This window comes from Fringilla coelebs, assembly GCF_963513975.1.
Source record: "Fringilla coelebs genome assembly, contig: SCAFFOLD_472, whole genome shotgun sequence".
In the NCBI taxonomy this organism is placed as follows: Eukaryota; Metazoa; Chordata; class Aves; order Passeriformes; family Fringillidae; genus Fringilla; species Fringilla coelebs.
The window spans coordinates 1-18,068 of record NW_028167287.1 but is presented as its reverse complement, the minus strand read 5'-3'; the positions used below and the strand labels follow the sequence as shown (position 1 = coordinate 18,068).

Sequence of the window (18,068 nt, the reverse complement as noted above, 5' to 3'; positions counted from 1 at the left end):
CACCCGAAATCAGCCCAAAAATCATCCAAAAATCACCCGAAATCAGCCCAAAAATCAGCCCAAAAATCAGCTGAAATCAGCCCAAAATCAGCTGAAATCAGCCCAAAAATCAGCCACAAAATCAGCTGAAATCAGCCCCAAAATCAGTTCGCCAAAACAGCGAAAATCAGCCCAAAAATCAGCTCCAAAATCATCCCCAAAATCAGCCCCAAACCACCCAAAATCACCTGAAATCAACCCAAAAATAAGCCCCAAAATTACCCCAAAAATCAGCCCCAAAACCACTCCAAAAATCACCCCAAATCAGCTCAAAAATCCCCCCAAAAATCACCCAAAATCAGCCCCAAAATCCCCCCAAAACCACCCGAAATCAGCCCAAAATCACCTGAAATGAGCCCAAAAATCAGCCCCAAAACCACCCAAAAAATCACCCAAAATCACCCCCAAAATCACCCGAAATCAGCCCAAAACCACCCAAAATCAACCCAAACCCACCCAAAAAAATCAGCCCCAAAATCCCCCAAAATCAGCCCAAAAATCAGCCCAAAAATCCCCCCAAAAATCCCAAATATCACCTAAAAAAACCCCCAAAATCCCCTCCCCTCCCCCCCTCCCCCCTCCCCCCTCGCCCCTCCCCCACCTGGCTCAGCTCGTGCAGGGGGGGCCCTCGGGGGTCGCCCCCCCCCACCCCGCTGTGGGAGAAGGCGCGGGGGCGGGGCGGGGGGGGCTGCGCCGCCCCTCCCCCACCCCCACCCCCCCTCGGCTCCCCCGGGATCCCCCCCTTGGCCTCGGGGGGGGAGGGGTCAGCAGCTCCTGCGGAGGGGGGAGGGGCGGGGTTAGTTTGAATGGGGGAGGGGTGTGGAGGGTGGGCGGGGTTTGGGGGGGCGTGGCTGACCTGGGGGAGGGGCGGGGGGGCCGCTCTCGGAGGCGCTGCGTTCTCGGGGCTCCTTGGGGATCCCCCCGGCCCCGCCCGGGCCCCTCCCCCCATCCGAGCTGGATTTTTTTCGGTCTTTGTTGCACCATTTCCAGTCCGGGTGGGCTTTGAAATGAGCTTCTTTCACCTGGTGGGGGGAGGGGAGAGGGGTTAGGACACGCCCCAAATTGTGCCTGACCCCAAAAACCACCCAGGATCCCCAAAAATGCCGAAATTCACCCCAAAATCCGTGTTCAGAAGTGCCTGCAGTCCCCAGATTCGCCTGCAGGGGGAGCTCTGAAAACCTCTAAATTCACCCCAAAATCGCACCTGGGACCCCCCAAACTCCCAAATTCCCCCCTAAATCCACCCTGAACCCCCCAAAATCCACCCTGAACCTCAAAATCCACCCAGAAACCCCAAAAATCCCGATATTCACCCCAAAATCCGCGTTCAGAAGTGCCTGCAATGCCCCAGCTCCACCATCAGGGGGAGCTCCGAGTGGCCAAAACCTCCTGAATTTACCCCAAAATCTCATCTAAAACCCCCTAAAATCCACCCTGAACTTCAAAATCCACACAGGAAACCCCCAAAAATCCCGAAATTCACCCCAAAATCCGCCTTCAGAAGTGCCTGCAGTCCCCAGCTTCGCCTGCAGGGGGAGCTCTGAAAACTCCCAAATTCACCCCAAAATCGCACCTGGGACGCCCCAAAACTCCTGAATTTCCCCCAAAATCTCATCTAAAACCCCCTAAAATCCACCCTGAACTGCAAAATCCACCCAAGAACCCCAAAAACCCCGAAATTCACCCCAAAATCCGCGTTCAGAAGTGCCGGCAGTACCCAGATTCGCCTGCAGGGGGAGCTCCGAAAACCCCTAAATTCACCCCAAAATCGCACCTGGGATCCCCCAAAACTCCCAAATTCCCCCTAAATCCACCCTGAACCCCCCAAAATCCACCCTGAACCTCAAAATCCAATCAGGAACCCCAAAAACCCCAAAATTCACCCCAAAATCCGCCTTCAGAAGTGCCTGCAGTCCCCAGCTCCGCCAGCAGGGGGAGCTCCGAGCGGCCAAAACCTCCTGAATTTACCTCAAAATCGCAGCTGGGACCCCCCAAAACTCCCAAATTCCCCCTAAATCTCACCTGGGAAACCCTAAAATCCACCCTGAACCTCAAAAAACCCCAAAATCCCGAAATTCACCCCAAAATCCGCCTTCAGAAGTGCCTGCAGTCCCCAGATTCGCCAACAGGGGGAGCTCTGAAAACCTCTAAATTCACCCTTAAATCGCACCTGGGAACCGCCAAAACTCCTGAATCCCCCCAAAATCTCACATGAAACCCCCCAAAATCCACCCTGAACCCCAAAATCCACACAGAAACCCCAAAATCCCCGAAATTCGCCCCAAAATCTGCGTTCAGGAGTTCCTGCAGTCCCCAGATTCGCCTGCAGGGGGAGCTCTGAAAACCCCTAAATTCACCCTAAAATCGCACCTGGGACCCCCCAAAACTCCTGAATTCCCCCCAAAATCCACCCTGAACTTTAAAATCCACCCAGGAACCCCAAAAACCCTGAAATTCACCCCAAAATCCACGTTCAGAAATTCCTGCAATGCCCCAGGTTCGCCTGCAGGGGGAGCTCCGAGCACACCAAAATCGCACCTGGGACCCCCCAAAACCTCACCTGAGGGTCCCCAAATCTCACCTGAAACCCCTCAAAATCCACCCTAAACCCCAAAATCCACTCTGAACCTCAAAATCCTCCCAGGAACCCCAAAAACCCCGAAATTCACCCCAAAATCCGCATTCAGAAGTGCCTGCAGTCCCCAGCTTCACCGACAGGGGGAGCCGCTGCTCCAAACACCCCAAAATTCTGGAATTCCCCCCAAAATCGCACGTGGGACCCCCTCAAACCTCACCAGAGATCCTCAAAACTTCACCTGGCATCCCCAAATCGCCCCCAAATCCCACCTGGGACCCCCAAATCTCACCTGGGACGCCCCAAACCCCACCTGGGGACCACCTGGGTACACGTGGGACCCCCCAAATCTCACCTGGGACCCCCCAAATTTTACCTGGGCCCCCCAAATCTCACCTGGGACCCCCCAAATCTCCCCAAAACCCCCCCAAATCTCACCTGAGACCCCCCAAATCCCACCTGAACCCCCAAAAATCTCACCTGGAAGGCCAGGTCGTGGTACTGCTGCTTCTCCCGGGGCCCCAGGGCGTACCACCACTCGCCCAGGGACCCCCGAAAGGCCCCAAATCCCATCTGGGACCCCCCAAATCCCACCTGGGACCCCCCAAATCTCACCTGGGACCCCCCAAACCTCACCTGAACCCCCAAATCTCACCTGGAAGGCCAGGTCGTGGTACTGCTGCTTTTCCCTCGGCCCCAGGGCGTACCACCACTCGCCCAGGGACCCCCAAAAGGCCCCAAATCCCACCTGGGACCCCCCAAACCTCACCTGGGACCCCCAAATCCCCCCAAAACCCCCTCAAATCTCACCTGTGACCCCCCAAACCTCACCTGGAAGGCCAGGTCGTGGTACTGCTGCTTTTCCCTCGGCCCCAGGGCGTACCACCACTCACCCAGGGACCCCCAAAACCTCACCTGGCACCTCCAAAACACCCCAAATCCCACCTGAGCCCCCACAAATCCCCCCCAAATCTCACCTGAGACCCCCCAAATCCCACCTGGACCCCCAAAAATCTCACCTGGAAGGCCAGGTCGTGGTACTGCTGCTTCTCCCGGGGCCCCAGGGCGTACCACCACTCGCCCAGGGACCCCCGAAAGGCCCCAAATCCCACCTGAGACCCCCCAAATCCCCCTCAAATCTCACCTAGGACCCCCCAAACCTCACCTGGACCCCTCAAACCCCACCTGAGCCCCCCAAAATTCTCACCTGGAAGGCCAGGTCGTGGTACTGCTGCTTCTCCCGGGGCCCCAGGGCGTACCACCACTCGCCCAGGATCTTGCTGACCGTGCGGTTGTCCTGGTTCGGGTGCCGCTGGTGCACCAGCGCCCGGTGCCGCTTGCTGAAGATCATGAAGGCGTTCATGGGCCGGCGGATGTGGTCCTTCTCGCGCTGGGGACACGCCCACAAAGGGGCGGGGTTAGCAGGAACACGCCCACAAAGGGGCGGAGTCATGGGGCACGCACATAGAGGGGTGGGGCCAATCCAATAGGGTCATTGGTGGGTGCGGTCAGGGGTTCATGGGACACAGATGTGGTTCTTCTTGCGCTGTGGACACGCCCACAAAGGGGCGGGGTTACCAGGGACACGCCCACAAAAGGGTGGAGTCGTGGGGGTACAGATGTGGGTGGGTAGGGCGGATTTTGGGTTGGGACGTCGGGGGGATTTCGGGGTGGATTCTAGGGTGATTTTGGGCGGTTTTGGGGTGATTTCAGGCTGATTTTGGCGTGATCTCGGGGTGATTTTGGGTGGTTTTGGGGTGATTTTTGGGGTGGATTTCAGGCTGATTTTGGGGTGGATTTGGGGATGGATTTTGGGAGGTTTCAGGGGTGATTTTGGGGTGATTTCGGGGCGGTTTTGAGGGTGATTCCGGGATGGATTTGGGGATGGATTTCAGGATGGATTTCAGGTGATTTTTGGGGCGATCCTGGGCGGTTTTGGGGCGGATTTGGGGGTGATTTCAGGATGGATTTGAGGTGATTCTGGGGTGATTTCAGGATGGATTTGGGGAGGTTTTGGGGCTGATTTCAGGATGGATTTGGGGAGGTTTCGGGGGTGATTTCAGGCCGATTTCAGGATGGATTTGGAGATGGATTTCAGGTGATTTTTGGGGTGATCCCAGGCGGTTTCGGGGGTGATTTCAGGATGGATTTTGGGGTGATTTCAGGATGGATTTCAGGTGATTTTTGGGGCTGATTTCAGGTGATTTCGGGGCGGATTTCGGGATGGATTTTGGGGTGATTTCGGGGTGATTTCAGGATGGATTTTGGGAGGTTTCAGGGCTGATTTTGGGGTGAATTCGGGTGGTTTCAGGCTCACCTTGCTGGGGCTGCGGCCGTCCTTGTCGCCCTCCTTGGGCAGCGCGCTCAGCGACTGCGTCCGGCGCTTGCCGGGGCCCAGCGGCAGCGGCAGCTCCGGGGCCACGATGGACGACAGGAACCTGCGGACAGACGGACAGACGGACAGCGTCAGGGACGGACAGGGACAGACAGGAACCTGCGGACAGACGGACGGACACGGGGTCAGACAGACAGGGACGGACGGACAGGGACAGACAGGGACAGACGGACAGACACGGGGTCAGACGGACAGACAGACAGGGACAGGGACAGACAGGAACCTGCGGACAGACGGACAGACGGACGGAAACGAGGTCAGGGACAGACGGACAGGGACAGACAGGAACCTGCGGACAGACGGATGGACAATGGGTCAGACAGACAGGGGGATAGGACAGACGGACAGGAACCTGCGGACAGACGGACGGACACGGGGTCAGACAGACAGGGACAGGGACAGACAGACAGGAACCTGCGGACAGATGGACGGACGGACAGTGGGTCAGATGGACAGGGGGATGGGACAGACGGACGGGAACCTGCGGACAGACGGATGGATGGACACAGGGACAGATGGACAGGAGGATGGGACAGACGGACGGGAACCTGCAGACAGACGGACAGATGGACACAGGGACAGACAGACAGACAAGGACAGCGGGTCAGGGACAGACGGACAGGGGGATGGGACAGACAGACAGGAACCTACGGACAGATGGACAGACACGGGGTCAGGGACGGACGGACAGGGACAGGGGGACGGGAACCTGCGGACAGACAGACGGACGGACGGACACTGGGTCAGGGACAGACGGACAGGGACAGGGGGATGGGAACCTGCGGACAGACGGACGGACGGACGGACACCGGGTGAGGGACAGACAGACAGGAACCTGCAGACAGACGGACGGATGGACACAGGGACAGACAGACAGGGACAGCGGGTCAGGGACACGGTGAGGGACAGAGGGACAGGAGCCTGGGGGGACAGAGGGACACGGGGTCACACAAGGGTCACAGAGGGGTCACAGACATGGGGGTTACAGGGTCACACAAAGGTCACACGGTCACACAGGGGTCACACAGAGGTCACACAGGGGTCACAGACACAGAGGCCCTAAAGGGGTCACAAAGGTCGGAGGTCACACAGGGGTCCCAAGGGTGGGGTCCAAGGGTCCCACAGGGTCACAGAGGGTCACAGAGGGGTCCCAAGGGTGGGGTCCCAGGGGGGTCCCAGAGAGATCCCAAAGGGGTCCCAGATAGGTCACGCAGGGTGGGGTCCCATAGGATCCCAGAGGGGTCCCTGGGTGGGGTCCCAGGGGTCCAGGGGGGTCCCACAGGGTCACAGAGTGGTCCCAGAGGGATCCCATGGGGGTCCCAGAGGGGTCCCAGATTGGGGTCCTAGGTTGGGGTCCCAGGGTGGGGTCCCAGGGATCCCCAGGGGGTCCCAGGGGGGTCCAAGGGGTCACACAGGGGTCCCGGGGTGGGGTCCCAGGGTGGGGTCCCAGGGGGGTCCCAGGGTGGGTTCCCAGGGCTCCCCAGGGTGGTCCCAGGGTGGGGTCCCGGGGTGGTCCCAGGGGGGTCCGAGGGGTCACACAGGGGTCCCAGGTTGGGGTCCCAGGGGGGTTCCAGGTTGGGGTCCCATGTTGGGGTCCCAGAGGGATCCCAGGTTGGGGTCCCAGGGTGGGGTCCCAGGGTGGTCCCAGGGGTTCCCCAGGTGGTCCCAGGTTGGGGTCCCCAGGGGGGTCCCGGGGCAGGGTCCCAGGGTGGGGTCCCAGGGTGGGCTCCCCAGGTGGTCCCAGGGGGGTCCCGGGGCTCCCCAGGCAGTCCCAGGTTGGGATCCCAGGGTGGGGTCTCAGGGTGGGGTCCCAGGTTGGGTCCCCAGGGGGGTCCCAGAGCTCCCCAGGGGGATCCCAGGGTGGGGTCCCGGGGCTCCCCAGGGGGGTCCCAGGGGGGTTCCCAGGTTGGGTCCCCAAGGGGGTCCCAGGGGGGTTCCCAGGTTGGGGTCCCAGGTTGGGTTCCCAGGGGGGTCCCAGGGCTCCCCAGGTGGTCCCAGGTTGGGTTCTCAGGGGGGTCCCAGGTTGGGTTCCCAGGTTGGGGTCCCGGGGTGGGTTCCCCAGGTGGTCCCAGGCTGGGGTCCCAGGTTGGGGGTCCCGGGGCGGGCTCCCCTCCCCCACTCACGCGTCGTCGTGGTCACTCTCGGTCTCGCTGTCCGGCCGGGTGCCCCCCCCGGGCGGCTCCTCCTCGGGGGGCGGGGCCGTGGCCGCGGGGGGCGGGGCCGGGGGGGCGGCGGGGGGGGGGCTGGGCGGGCGCGTGGCCCCCCCGCAGCGCCCGGGCTCCTGGCCCGGCCCCCCCGGCTCGGGGGCCACCGCCAGCGACTCGGGGGGCTCTGGGGACACAGGTGTGACAGGTGTGACGGGGCGGGGCACAGGTGTGACAGGTGTCCCCAGGTGATCCCAGGTGTGTCAGGGCGTGGCCCAGGTGATCCCAGGTGTGTCAGGGCGTGGCCCAGGTGTCCCCAGGTGATCCCAGGTGTGTCAGGGCATGGCCCAGGTGGCTCCCAGGTGATCCCAGGTGTGTCAGGGCGTGGCCCAGGTGTCCCCAGGTGATCCCAGGTGCGTCAGGGTTTGGCCCAGGTGTCCCCAGGTGATCCCAGGTGTGTCAGGGCATGGCCCAGGTGTCCCCAGGTGATCCCAGGTGTGTCAGGGCGTGGCCCAGGTGTCTCCCAGGTGTGTCAGGGTGTGGCCCAGGTGTCTCCCAGGTGTCCCCAGGTGATCCCAGGTGTGTCAGGGCGTGGCCCAGGTGTCTCCCAGGTGTCCCCAGGTGATCCCAGGTGTGTCAGGGTGTCTCCCAGGTGTCCCCAAGTGATCCCAGGTGTGTCAGGGCGTGGCCCAGATGTCTCCCAGGTGTCCCCAGGTGATCCCATATGTGTCAGGGCGGGGCACAGGTGTCTCCTGGGTGTCCTCAGGTGTCCCCAGGTGTGTCAGGGCATGGCCCAGGTGTCTCCCAGGTGTCCTCAGGTGATCCCAGGTGTCTCAGGGTGTGGCCCAGGTGTCTCCCAGGTGTCCCCAGGTGATCCCAGGTGTGTCAAGCCATGCCCCAGGTGTCCCAGGTGGGTCCCAGATATATCCCAGCTGTGCCCCAGGTGTCCCCCAGGTGCCCCAGGTGCGCCCCAAGTGCCCCCCAGGTGTATCAAGCCATGCCCCAGGTGTCTCCCAGGTGTCCCCAGGAATGTCCCAGGTGATCCCAGGTGTGCCCCAGATGTGTCAGGGCACTCCCCAGGTATGCCAGGCGTCCCCCAGGTGTCCCCCAGTTGTGCCAGGTGTGCCCCAGGCGTGTCAGGATGTCCCCCAGGTGTGCCCCAGGTGTCCCCCAGGTGTGCCAGTCGTCCCCCAGGCGTGTCAGGGTGTCCCTAAGGTGTGTCAGGATGTCCCCCAGGTGTGCCAGGCGTCCCAAGTGCCCCAGGTGTCCCCCAGGTGTCCCCCAGGTGTGTCAGGGGACCCCCCAGGTGTGTCACGGTGTCCCCCAGGTGTGCCCCAGGTGTGTCAGGATGTCCCCCAGGTGTCCCCAGGTGTGCTCCACGTGTGTCAGGGTGTCCCCCAGGTGTCCCCCAGGTGTGTCAGGGCACTCCCCAGGTGTGTCACGGTGCCCCCCAGGTGTCCCCCAGGCGTCCCCCAGGCGTGCCAGGTGACCCCCAGGTGTGCCAGGCGTCCCCCAGGCGTCCCCCAGGTGTGTCCCAGACGTCCCCCAGGTGTCCCCAGGTGCCCCCCAGGTGTGTCAGGGCACTCCCCAGGTGTGCCCCAAGTGCCCCAGGTGACCCCCAGGTGTGCCAGGCGTCCCCCAGGCGTCCCCCAGGTGTGTCCCAGACGTCCCCCAGGTGTCCCCAGGTGTGCCCCAGGTGTGTCAGGGTGCCCCCCAGGTGTGTCAGGATGTCCCCCAGGTGTGTCCCAGCTGTGCCCCAGACGTCCCCCAGGTGTGTCACGGTGTCCCAGACGTCCCCCAGGTGTCCCCAGGCGTCCCCCAGGTGTCCCCAGGTGTCCCCAGGTGTGTCAGAGTGTCCCCCAGGTGTGTCACAGTGTCCCCCAAGTGTCCCCAGGTGTCCCAGGTGTGTCCCAGACGTCCCCCAGACGTCCCCCAGGTGTCTCCCAGCCGTCCCCCAGGTGTGTCAGGGTGTCCCAGCTGTGCCCCAGGTGTGTCCCAGGTGTCCCCCAGGTGTCCCAGGCGTGTCCCCGCTCACCTTTGCCGGGGGCGGCGGCGGGCAGGTGGCTGACGGGCTGCAGCCCGGCCGGGGGGTGCGGGGGGGCGTCGGGCTGGCTGGGGGCCAGGAAGGGCACGAGGGAGTGCCAGGGGAAGACGGGCACCGAGCGGGGCTCCACGTTGGTCCACACTGCCGGACAGATGGACAGACGTGGGACAGACGGACAGGACAGACCCTGACACCCCCCTATGGGGTGTGACACTGTGACACCGATGGGCTGTGACACTGTGACACTGTGTGACACGGGCACCGAGCGGGGCTCCACGTTGGTCCACACTGCAGGACAGACGGACAGACAGACAGAGGTGAGACACAGAGAGGGGACAGACCCTGACACCCCCTGATCAGCTGTGACACCCATGGGGTGTGACACCGTGACACTGTGACACTGATGGGGAGTGCCAGGGGAACACGGGCACCGAGCGGGGCTCCACGTTGGTCCACACTGCGGGACAGACAGACAGACAGGAGTGGGACACTGTGGGGACATCGAGGGGACAGACCCTGACACCCCCTGATGGGGTGTGACACTGTGACACCCACGAGGTGTGACACTGTGACACTGTGTGACACGGGCACCGAGCGGGGCTCCACGTTGGTCCACACTGCCGGACAGACAGACAGACGGACAGGGGTGAGACACAGAGAGGGGACAGACCCTGACACCCCCTGATGGGGTGTGACACCCAGGGGTGTGACACTGTGACACTGTGACACTGTGGGACACGGGCACCGAGCGGGGCTCCACGTTGGTCCACACTGCCGGACAGACAGACAGACGGACAGAGGTGAGACAGGGGGACAGGACAGACCCTGACACTCCCTGAGGGGTGTGACACCGTGACACTGACGGGGTGTGACACTGTGACACTGTGACACTGTGGGACAGGCACGGGCACCGAGCGGGGCTCCACACTGCAGGGACAGATGGACAGGGGTGGGACAGACGGACAGGACAGACCCTGACACCCCCTGATGGGGTGTGACACCCACGGGGTGTGACACTGTGACACCATGACACCCATGGGGTGAGTGTGACACGGGCACCGAGCGGGGCTCCACACTGCAGGGACAGACGGACAGGGGTGGGACAGACGGACAGGACAGACCCTGACAGCCCTTGATGGGGTGTGACACTGTGACACCCATGGGTTGTGACACTGTGACACTGATGGGGTGTGACACTGTGACACTGTGACACCCACGGGGTGTGACACTGTGACACTGTGTGACACGGGCACCGAGCGGGGCTCCACACTGCAGGGACAGACAGACAGACGTGGGACAGACGGACAGGACAGACCCTGACACCCCCTGAGGGGCTGTGACACCGTGGGGACAGAGACCACGCCCCGAAATTGGCTCCGGAGCCCAAAATTGGGTCAGAAACCCCAAAATTACCTCAAAAACCAAAAATCACCTCAAAAGGTCCCCAAAATCACCTCAAAAACCCCCAAATCACCTCAAAAACTAAAAATTACCTCAAAAGATCCCCAAAATCACCTCAAAGGACCCCCCAAATCACCTCAAAAACCAAAAATTACCTCAAAAGGTCCCCAAAATTACCTCAAAAACCCCAAAATTACCTCAAAAACCAAAAATTACCTCAGAACCCCCCAAAATTACCTCAAAAACCAAAATTTACCTCAAAAGATCCCCAAAATTACCTCAGAAACCCCAAAATTACCTCAAAAACCAAAAATTACCTCAGAACCCCCCAAAATTACCTCAAAAACCAAAATTTACCTCAAAAGATCCCCAAAATTACCCCAGAAACTCCAAAATTACCTCAAAAATCAAAAATTACCTCAAAGACCCCCTCAAATTACCTCATAAACCCCAAAATTACCTTAGAAACCCCAAAATTACCTCAAAGAACCCCCAAAATTACCTCAGAAACCCCAAAATTACCTCAAAAACCCCAAAATTACCTCAAAAACCCCAAAATTACCTCAGAACCCCTCAACATTATCTCAGAAGCCCCAAAATTACATCAAAGGACGCACAAAATTATTTAAGAACCACAAAAATCACCTCAAAAATCAGAAATTAGCTGTGAGACGCAGTTAAATTATGTTAGAAACCCCAAAATTACCTCACAGGACCCCCAAAATTACCTCAGAAACCCCAAAACTACCTCAAAAACCCCAAAATTACCTCAAAAACAAAAAATTACTTAAAAGACCCCCTCAAGTTATCTCAGAAAACCCAAAATTAATTCAAAGGATCCCCAAAATTACCTCAGAAACCCCAAAATTACCTCAGAAACCAAAAATTATCTTTAAGACCCCCCTCAAATTACCTCAGAAACCCCAAAATTACCTCAGAAACCCCAAAAATTACTTTAGAACCACAAAATTACCTCAAAGGACCCCCAAAATTACCTCAAAAACCAAAAATTATCTTTAAGACCCCCCTCAAATTACCTCAGAAACCCCAAAATTACCTCAAAGAACCCCAAAAATTACTTTAGAACCACAAAATTACCTCAAAGGACCCCCAAAATTACCTCAGAAATCCCAAAATTACCTCAAAAACCAAAAATTATCTTTAAGACCCCCCTCAAATTACCTCAGAAACCCCAAAATTACCTCAGAAACCCCAAAATTACGTCAGAAACCTCAAAATTACCTCAGAAACCAAAAATTATCTTTAAGACCCCCTCAAAGTACCTCAGGAACCCCAAAATTACCTCAGAATCCCCCAAAAATTACTTTAGAATCACAAAATTCCCTCACAAAACCTCCAAAATCACCCTCAGAACCCTGAAATCGCCTCAAAATCCCAAAAATGCCTCCAAAACTCCAAAATTTCCTCACAGGACCTCAAAAATCGCCTCAGAACGCCCAAATTCCCTCACAGAGACCCCAAATCCTGTCACAGACCCCAAAAATTCCTCACAGAAATGAGAAATTTAGCTCAAAACCCCAAAATCGCCTCACAAACCCCAAAATTTCCTCAAAAATCACCCAGAATCGCCTCAAAAACCCCAAAATTTCCTCACAACCCCCCCAAAAAATCACTTCAAAACCATAAAATCACCTCAAAAACTTTAAAATTTCCTCATAAATCACCCAAAATCGCCTCAGAAACCCCAAATCACAACACAAATACCAAAACCGCCTCACAAACCCCAAAAATCGCCTCACAAACCCCAAAATCTCCTCACAAATCACCCAAAATCGCCTCAGAACCCCAAAATCGCCTCCCAAACCCCAACATTTCTACGAAAATCACCCAAAATCACCTCAGAAACCCAAAAATCGCCTCACAAACCCCAAAATTTCCTCACAAATCACCCAAAATCGCCTCAGAACCCCAAAATCTCCCCACAAACCCCAACAACTCCCCACAAACCACCCAAAATCGCCTCAGAACCCCAAAATCGCACCACAAACCCCAAAATTTCTTCACAAACCCCAAATTCCCCTCACAGACCCCAAAATTCCCCTCACGGACCCAAAGATCCCCGTCACGAACCCCAAAATCTCCTCAAAAACCCCAAATCCCCTCACGGACCCCAAATTCCCCTCATAGACCCCAAATCCCCTCACGGATCCCAAAATTCCGCTCAAAAACCAAAAATTTCCCCTCAAAAACCCCAAATCCCGTCACGAACCCCAAAATTCCCCTCACAAACCCCAAATTACCCCTAACGAACCCCAAAATCTCCTCAAAAACCCCAAATCCCCTCACGGGCCCCCATTCCCCCTCACGGACCCCAAAATTCCCTCACGGATCCCAAAATCCCCCTCAAAAAACCCAAATTGCCCCTCACGAACCTCAAAATCCCGTCGCAAACCCCAAATCCCCTTTACGGTCCCCAAAATCCCCTCAGAACCCCCAAAATCCCCTCACAACCCCTAAATTCCCCTCACGGACCCCAAATCCCCTCACGGACCCCAAATCCCCCTCACGAACCCCAAATTCCCCTCACGGACCCCACCAACCCCACCCCAAAACCCCCAAAATCCCCTCAGAACCCCAAAAATCTCCTCAGAACCCCCAAAATCCCCTCACAAACCCCAAAATCCCCTCACAAACCCTAAATTCCCCTCACGGACCCCAAATCCCCTCACGGACCCCAAATCCCCCTCACGGACCCCACCAACCCCACCCCAAAACCCCCAAAATCCCCTCAGAACCCCAAAAATCTCCTCAGAATCCCCAAAATCTCCTCAGAACCCGCAAAATCCCCTCACGACCCCCAAAATCCCCTCACAATCCCTAAATCCCCCTCACAACCCCAAATTCCCTCACGGACCCCAAATCCCCCTCACGGACCCCACCAACCCCACCCCAAAACCCCCCAAATCCCCTCAGAACCCCAAAAATCTCCTCAGAACCCCCAAAATCCCCTCACAAACTCTAAATCCCCCTCACAAACCCCAAAATCCCCTCACAAACCCCCAAATCCCCTCACGGACCCCAAATCCCCTCACGAACCCCAAACCCCCACACGAACCCCCCCAACCCCACCCCAAAACCCCCCAAACCCCCTCAGAACCCCCCAAACCCCCTCACACCCCCCACTCCTCCCTCACAAACCCCCCCCCACCCCCACCCGCCCCCACCCCTTTCCCACAGACCCCCCCAACCCCCTCCCCCACCCTCCCGAACCCCAAATCCCCTCACGGAACCCCCCCAAATCCGCCCCCCTCCCCCCCTCCCCGGCACTGACCGAACATGCCGAGGCCTCTGCGCGGGGCCGCGGCCGGGGGGAGGGCGGCGGAGGAGGAGGACATGGCGGAGGGAAGGGAGGGGAACGCCAACGGCGGGGGGGGGGGTGGAGGGGGGGGGCGTGCGAGGTCTCGGTGTCGGTCCCGGTTCGGTTCTCTCTGTGTGTGCGTGTGAGGTGAAGGGGGGGTGGGGGGGAGGGGGGGTTTTCCCCTCACGGGATTTTAGGGGGGGGAAGGGGAGGGGGGGGGAGGGGTCGCGGTCCGGGGCCGCCGCCCGCGCCCGAAGCGCGCGCTGGGAACGGGCGCGCGCGCGCCGCCTCCCCCCCCCCCCCCCCGCTTGCTCCCGCCTCTCCCTCCGCGCATGCGCAAACTCCCCCCCGCCCTCCTCAACCCTCACCCCATTGGCCGGCGGGGCCCGCGCGTGCGAGGCGCCGCGGCGCCCATTGGAGGAGCCGCGCGCGTATGCAAATGAGCGGGGCGAGCGCCCCGCCTACTCAGATCCCCCCTTCTCTACCCCCCCCCCCCCGCGCAGCCTCGGGGCGGCGGCGCCCGCGCGCGTATGCAAATGAGCGGGGGGCTTCCCGCCCCCGCGCCGCGCGCCCATTGGCCCAGCCGCCGCGCGTATGCAAATGAGAGGGCGCCCCCCGCCCGCCCCCGCCTCCCGCGCCGCGGGGCGGGGTGCGCGCGCAGCGGCGGCCGAGGCCACGCCCACCCCGAGCGGGGAGGCCACGCCCACCTCTCCGGGAGCGCAGCGAGGCCACGCCCACCCGCGCGGAGGGGGGAGGGCGTGACGTCACGGAGAGGCGGGGTGACGTCACCACTAAAGCGCCCGTGCCGAGCTCTGACGTCAGCGTGACGTCACGGCGGCGCATCTACAATCCCGCGAGCCCCCGCGACGGCCCCGGTGCCGCTGTGACGTCACTGTGACGTCACCACGGCCCGGGAACGCTGTCCCAACACAGCTCTGACGTCACCACAACGTTCAGGCTCCACCTCACAGCCCTGGCACCGCTCTGACGTCACCGTGACGTCACCACGAGCCACTAACTCCACGGCAACACAGCCCTGGCGCCGCCGTGACGTCACTGTGACGTCATCGCGGCGCAAAACCCATCACGACAGCTCCGTGACCGCACTGTGACCTCGCCGTGACGTCACTGTGACGTCATCACGGCACAAAACCCCATCACAACAGCTCTGACATCACTGTGACCTCGCTATGACCTCACTGTGACGTCACAACCCGCCGTGACCTCACCGTGACCCCGCTGTGACCTCGCCACGCCCCGCCCGTGACCCCCCCTGACCCCATCCCCCACCCCACACACCCAAAAGTTCCCAACCCCCCCCCCAAAACTCCTCCAAAATTCCCAAAATCCCCCCAAAACCCCCACGGGTGCCCCCCAAACCTCCCCAGCTGCCCCAAAAACTCCCCCAAAATCCTTAAACCCCCCCAAAACCCCCTCAAAACCCCCAAATCTGCCCCAAACTCCTCCAAAATCTCCCCCAAAAATTCCCAAACCCCCTCCAGACGCCCCCAAGTCCCCCCCAAACCCACCCAAAATCTCTCCAAGCCCACCCAGACCCCCCCAAAACTACCCCAAAAATTTCCTAACCCCCTCAAACCCCCCCATATCTGGCCCGGACCCCCCCAAACCTGCCCTAGACCTCCCCGAATCCCCCCAAATCTGCCCCAGACCCCCCCCACCCCCCCCCAAATCTGCCCCAGATCCCCTCAAACCCCCCTAAACCCCCCCCAGACCCCCCAACCCCCCCAAATCTGGCTCGGATCCCCCCAAATCTGCCTCGGACCCCCCCCAAAACCCCCCTATCTGCCCCAGACCCCCCCAAATCTGCCCCGGACCCCCCATATCCCCCCAGTCTGCCCCAAACCCCCCCCAAATCCGCCCCAGACCCCCCCCAAACCCCCCCAAATCTGCCCCAGATCCCCCTAAATCTGCCCCGGACCCCCCCAGACCCCCCCAAATATTCCCTAGACCCCCCCAAACCCCCCAAATCTGCCCCAAACCCCCCCAAATCTGCCCCAGACCCCCCCAAACCCCTCCCCAGACCCCCCAGATCCCCCCAAATCTGCCCCAAACCCCCCCAAATCTGCCCCACACCCCCCCCCAAACCCCCCAAACCCCCCCAGCCCCCTCCCCGGATCCCCCCTTACCGGTACCGGGCCGGCCCATGACGATCTCCTTCCGGGGGGCCGGGGGGCTCCCGAAGTCTCCGGGCACGAGCAGCGGCAGCAGCGCGGCGGGGGGAGGGGTGGAAGGGCCACGGGGTGCAGGGGGGGACCCCCGAAAGCGGCGGCGGCTCCGGGCGGGGGTCCCCGCTCGGCGGGGGTCGGGGCGGCGGGGGATGCGGCCGGGGGGGCGGCCGGAGGACGAACCGGAACCGGAACCGGAGGAGGATCCGGGCGGGGGTCGCAGGCGGCCGGCGTTGATGGGAACGGGAGCGGCCAGGGTGGGTTTTTGGGGAGGGGGCAACGGGCGGGGTCGTGGGGGGAGGGGATCGGGTAAAGGAACCTCGGGATTGCGAACGATCACCGGAGACCCCCGGGGAACCGCCGGGACCCTGCGGGCACCGGGGCCGGGGTCGGCCGTCAAGCCCGCGGGGGAACGGGGGGCGAATAAAGGAGACAGGGCGCGGAACATCGCCCCTCCCCCCGCGGGGGTCGCACCGGGACCACCGTCCACCCCCCCCCTCCCCCCAACGCCGCCGCCTCCGCTTTGCGCTTCCCGGGGCTTAACGGGACCGGGAAAGGCAAACCGGGCTGGAAAACGGGCGGGACGCCGGAGGGGGGGCGGGGGCGAGGGGGTGGGGGAGGGGGAGGTGGGGGTGGGGGGAGGAGGTGGGGGAGGGGGGCTCAATCCTTCACCGGGTCGAGGGGTCCCGGAACTGAGGTGGCGACCGCGGGCTCGGGGCGAGGCGGTGACCGGGCTGAAATTGGCGGGGCGGAAACCGAAAAGCGGCGAAGGGGACGGGGAAGGGGTGGGGGAGAAGGGGGATTGGGTGGATGCGGGGGAAAAACTGGGGGTCCCCGAACGGGAAGACCCCAAGGAGACGAGCATCACGGCGGCTTCGCATTCGTCGAACTCGAATCGCGACAGGTCCGGGTTGGGCGGTACCGGACGCGCTCGGGCGTCGCCGTCGCTTTCCCGGGAGGTTTCGTCGCCCCATTCGAAATCGGCGCTGCCTCCGCGTTGGGTTTGGGATCCCGGGGGTCCTCCCGGGCGGGGGTCGGGGAGACCCTCGAGTTCCTTGGTGCGCATGGAGAGGTGTCGGGAGCAGAAACCGCGGCGTTGGGATTCCTTGGTGCAGCCGTCGCGGGAGCAGAGGCGCCGCCATTGCTTCCCGTTAAATTTCTTCCTGATGCCGTTGGGGGTGCAAACCACGTCCCCCTTTTTATATTTGGGTTGGGGGGTCCCGGAGGTTTGAGGTTGAGTTTGAGTCGGGGGTCGCGGAGGTGGAGGAGGGGGTTGAGGAACAGCGCTGAGTTTGGAAACTTCGGCGTCCTCCGGTTGCCGCGGGGCTCCTTCATCGTCCTCATCCTCACCGGGAGGAGGTGGGGTGGGGTCTCCGCCGGTTTGAGGGGGGCCACGGGGGTCTCAACAACCTCAAACCCGATCTGGGCACCCAAACGGGGGGCGCGGGAGGCGGAGGAGCGAATCTCACCCGGTACGAGGGGGGTTTGGCGCTCACCTCCACCACCGTGCCCGGTCGGTAAAGCGTCTCCGCCGGATCCAACCGAGCGCAAACCGCCGTGCCCACCCCCCAAAGCCCCCGCCGGCGGCGTGGCGTCCAAAACCACGGCCGGGGGGTCTCCGAGGAGGAAACCCCCCTCGAAAAAAGTCACGGCTCGGTCTCCGTGGAATTGAACCCCGAGTTCGTGACCGCGGCGGAGCTGCTTGACCACGGCGGGACGGAAAACGCCGTCGCGGCGGGCGAGGACGCGCTGGCAACGGAGCCGCCGGAACGCCGCCTCCAGCTCGGGGGGATCCCCGGGGGTCGTGGGGGTGGCGGGGAGAGGGGCTGGGGTCGTCATGGGACCCCCGCCACCCTCATCGGCGGAGTGCTCGCTGGCCGTGTCGGTGCTGGAGCAGCCGCTGGGGTCGCCTTGGGAAGGGTCGGGGTCGCCTTGGGGGTCGCCGGGGGTCGCGGGGGGTTTTTT

General features: G+C 61.3%; 1 protein-coding gene across 1 annotated transcript; it reads right to left on the bottom strand.

Moving 5' to 3' along the window:
• Window positions 1–640: 640 nt before the first annotated feature.
• Window positions 641–18,062, bottom strand: CIC (capicua transcriptional repressor; the record flags this gene model as incomplete). Its single annotated transcript, XM_084227545.1, is given in 8 exon segments — window positions 641–813; window positions 896–1,061; window positions 3,822–4,004; window positions 4,932–5,052; window positions 7,133–7,340; window positions 9,189–9,338; window positions 16,065–17,391; window positions 17,394–18,062. Coding segments are annotated over 8 exon segments (2,877 nt in total), but the record flags the coding sequence as incomplete, so codon positions are not given.
• Between the last annotated feature and the right edge of the window lie 6 nt (window positions 18,063–18,068).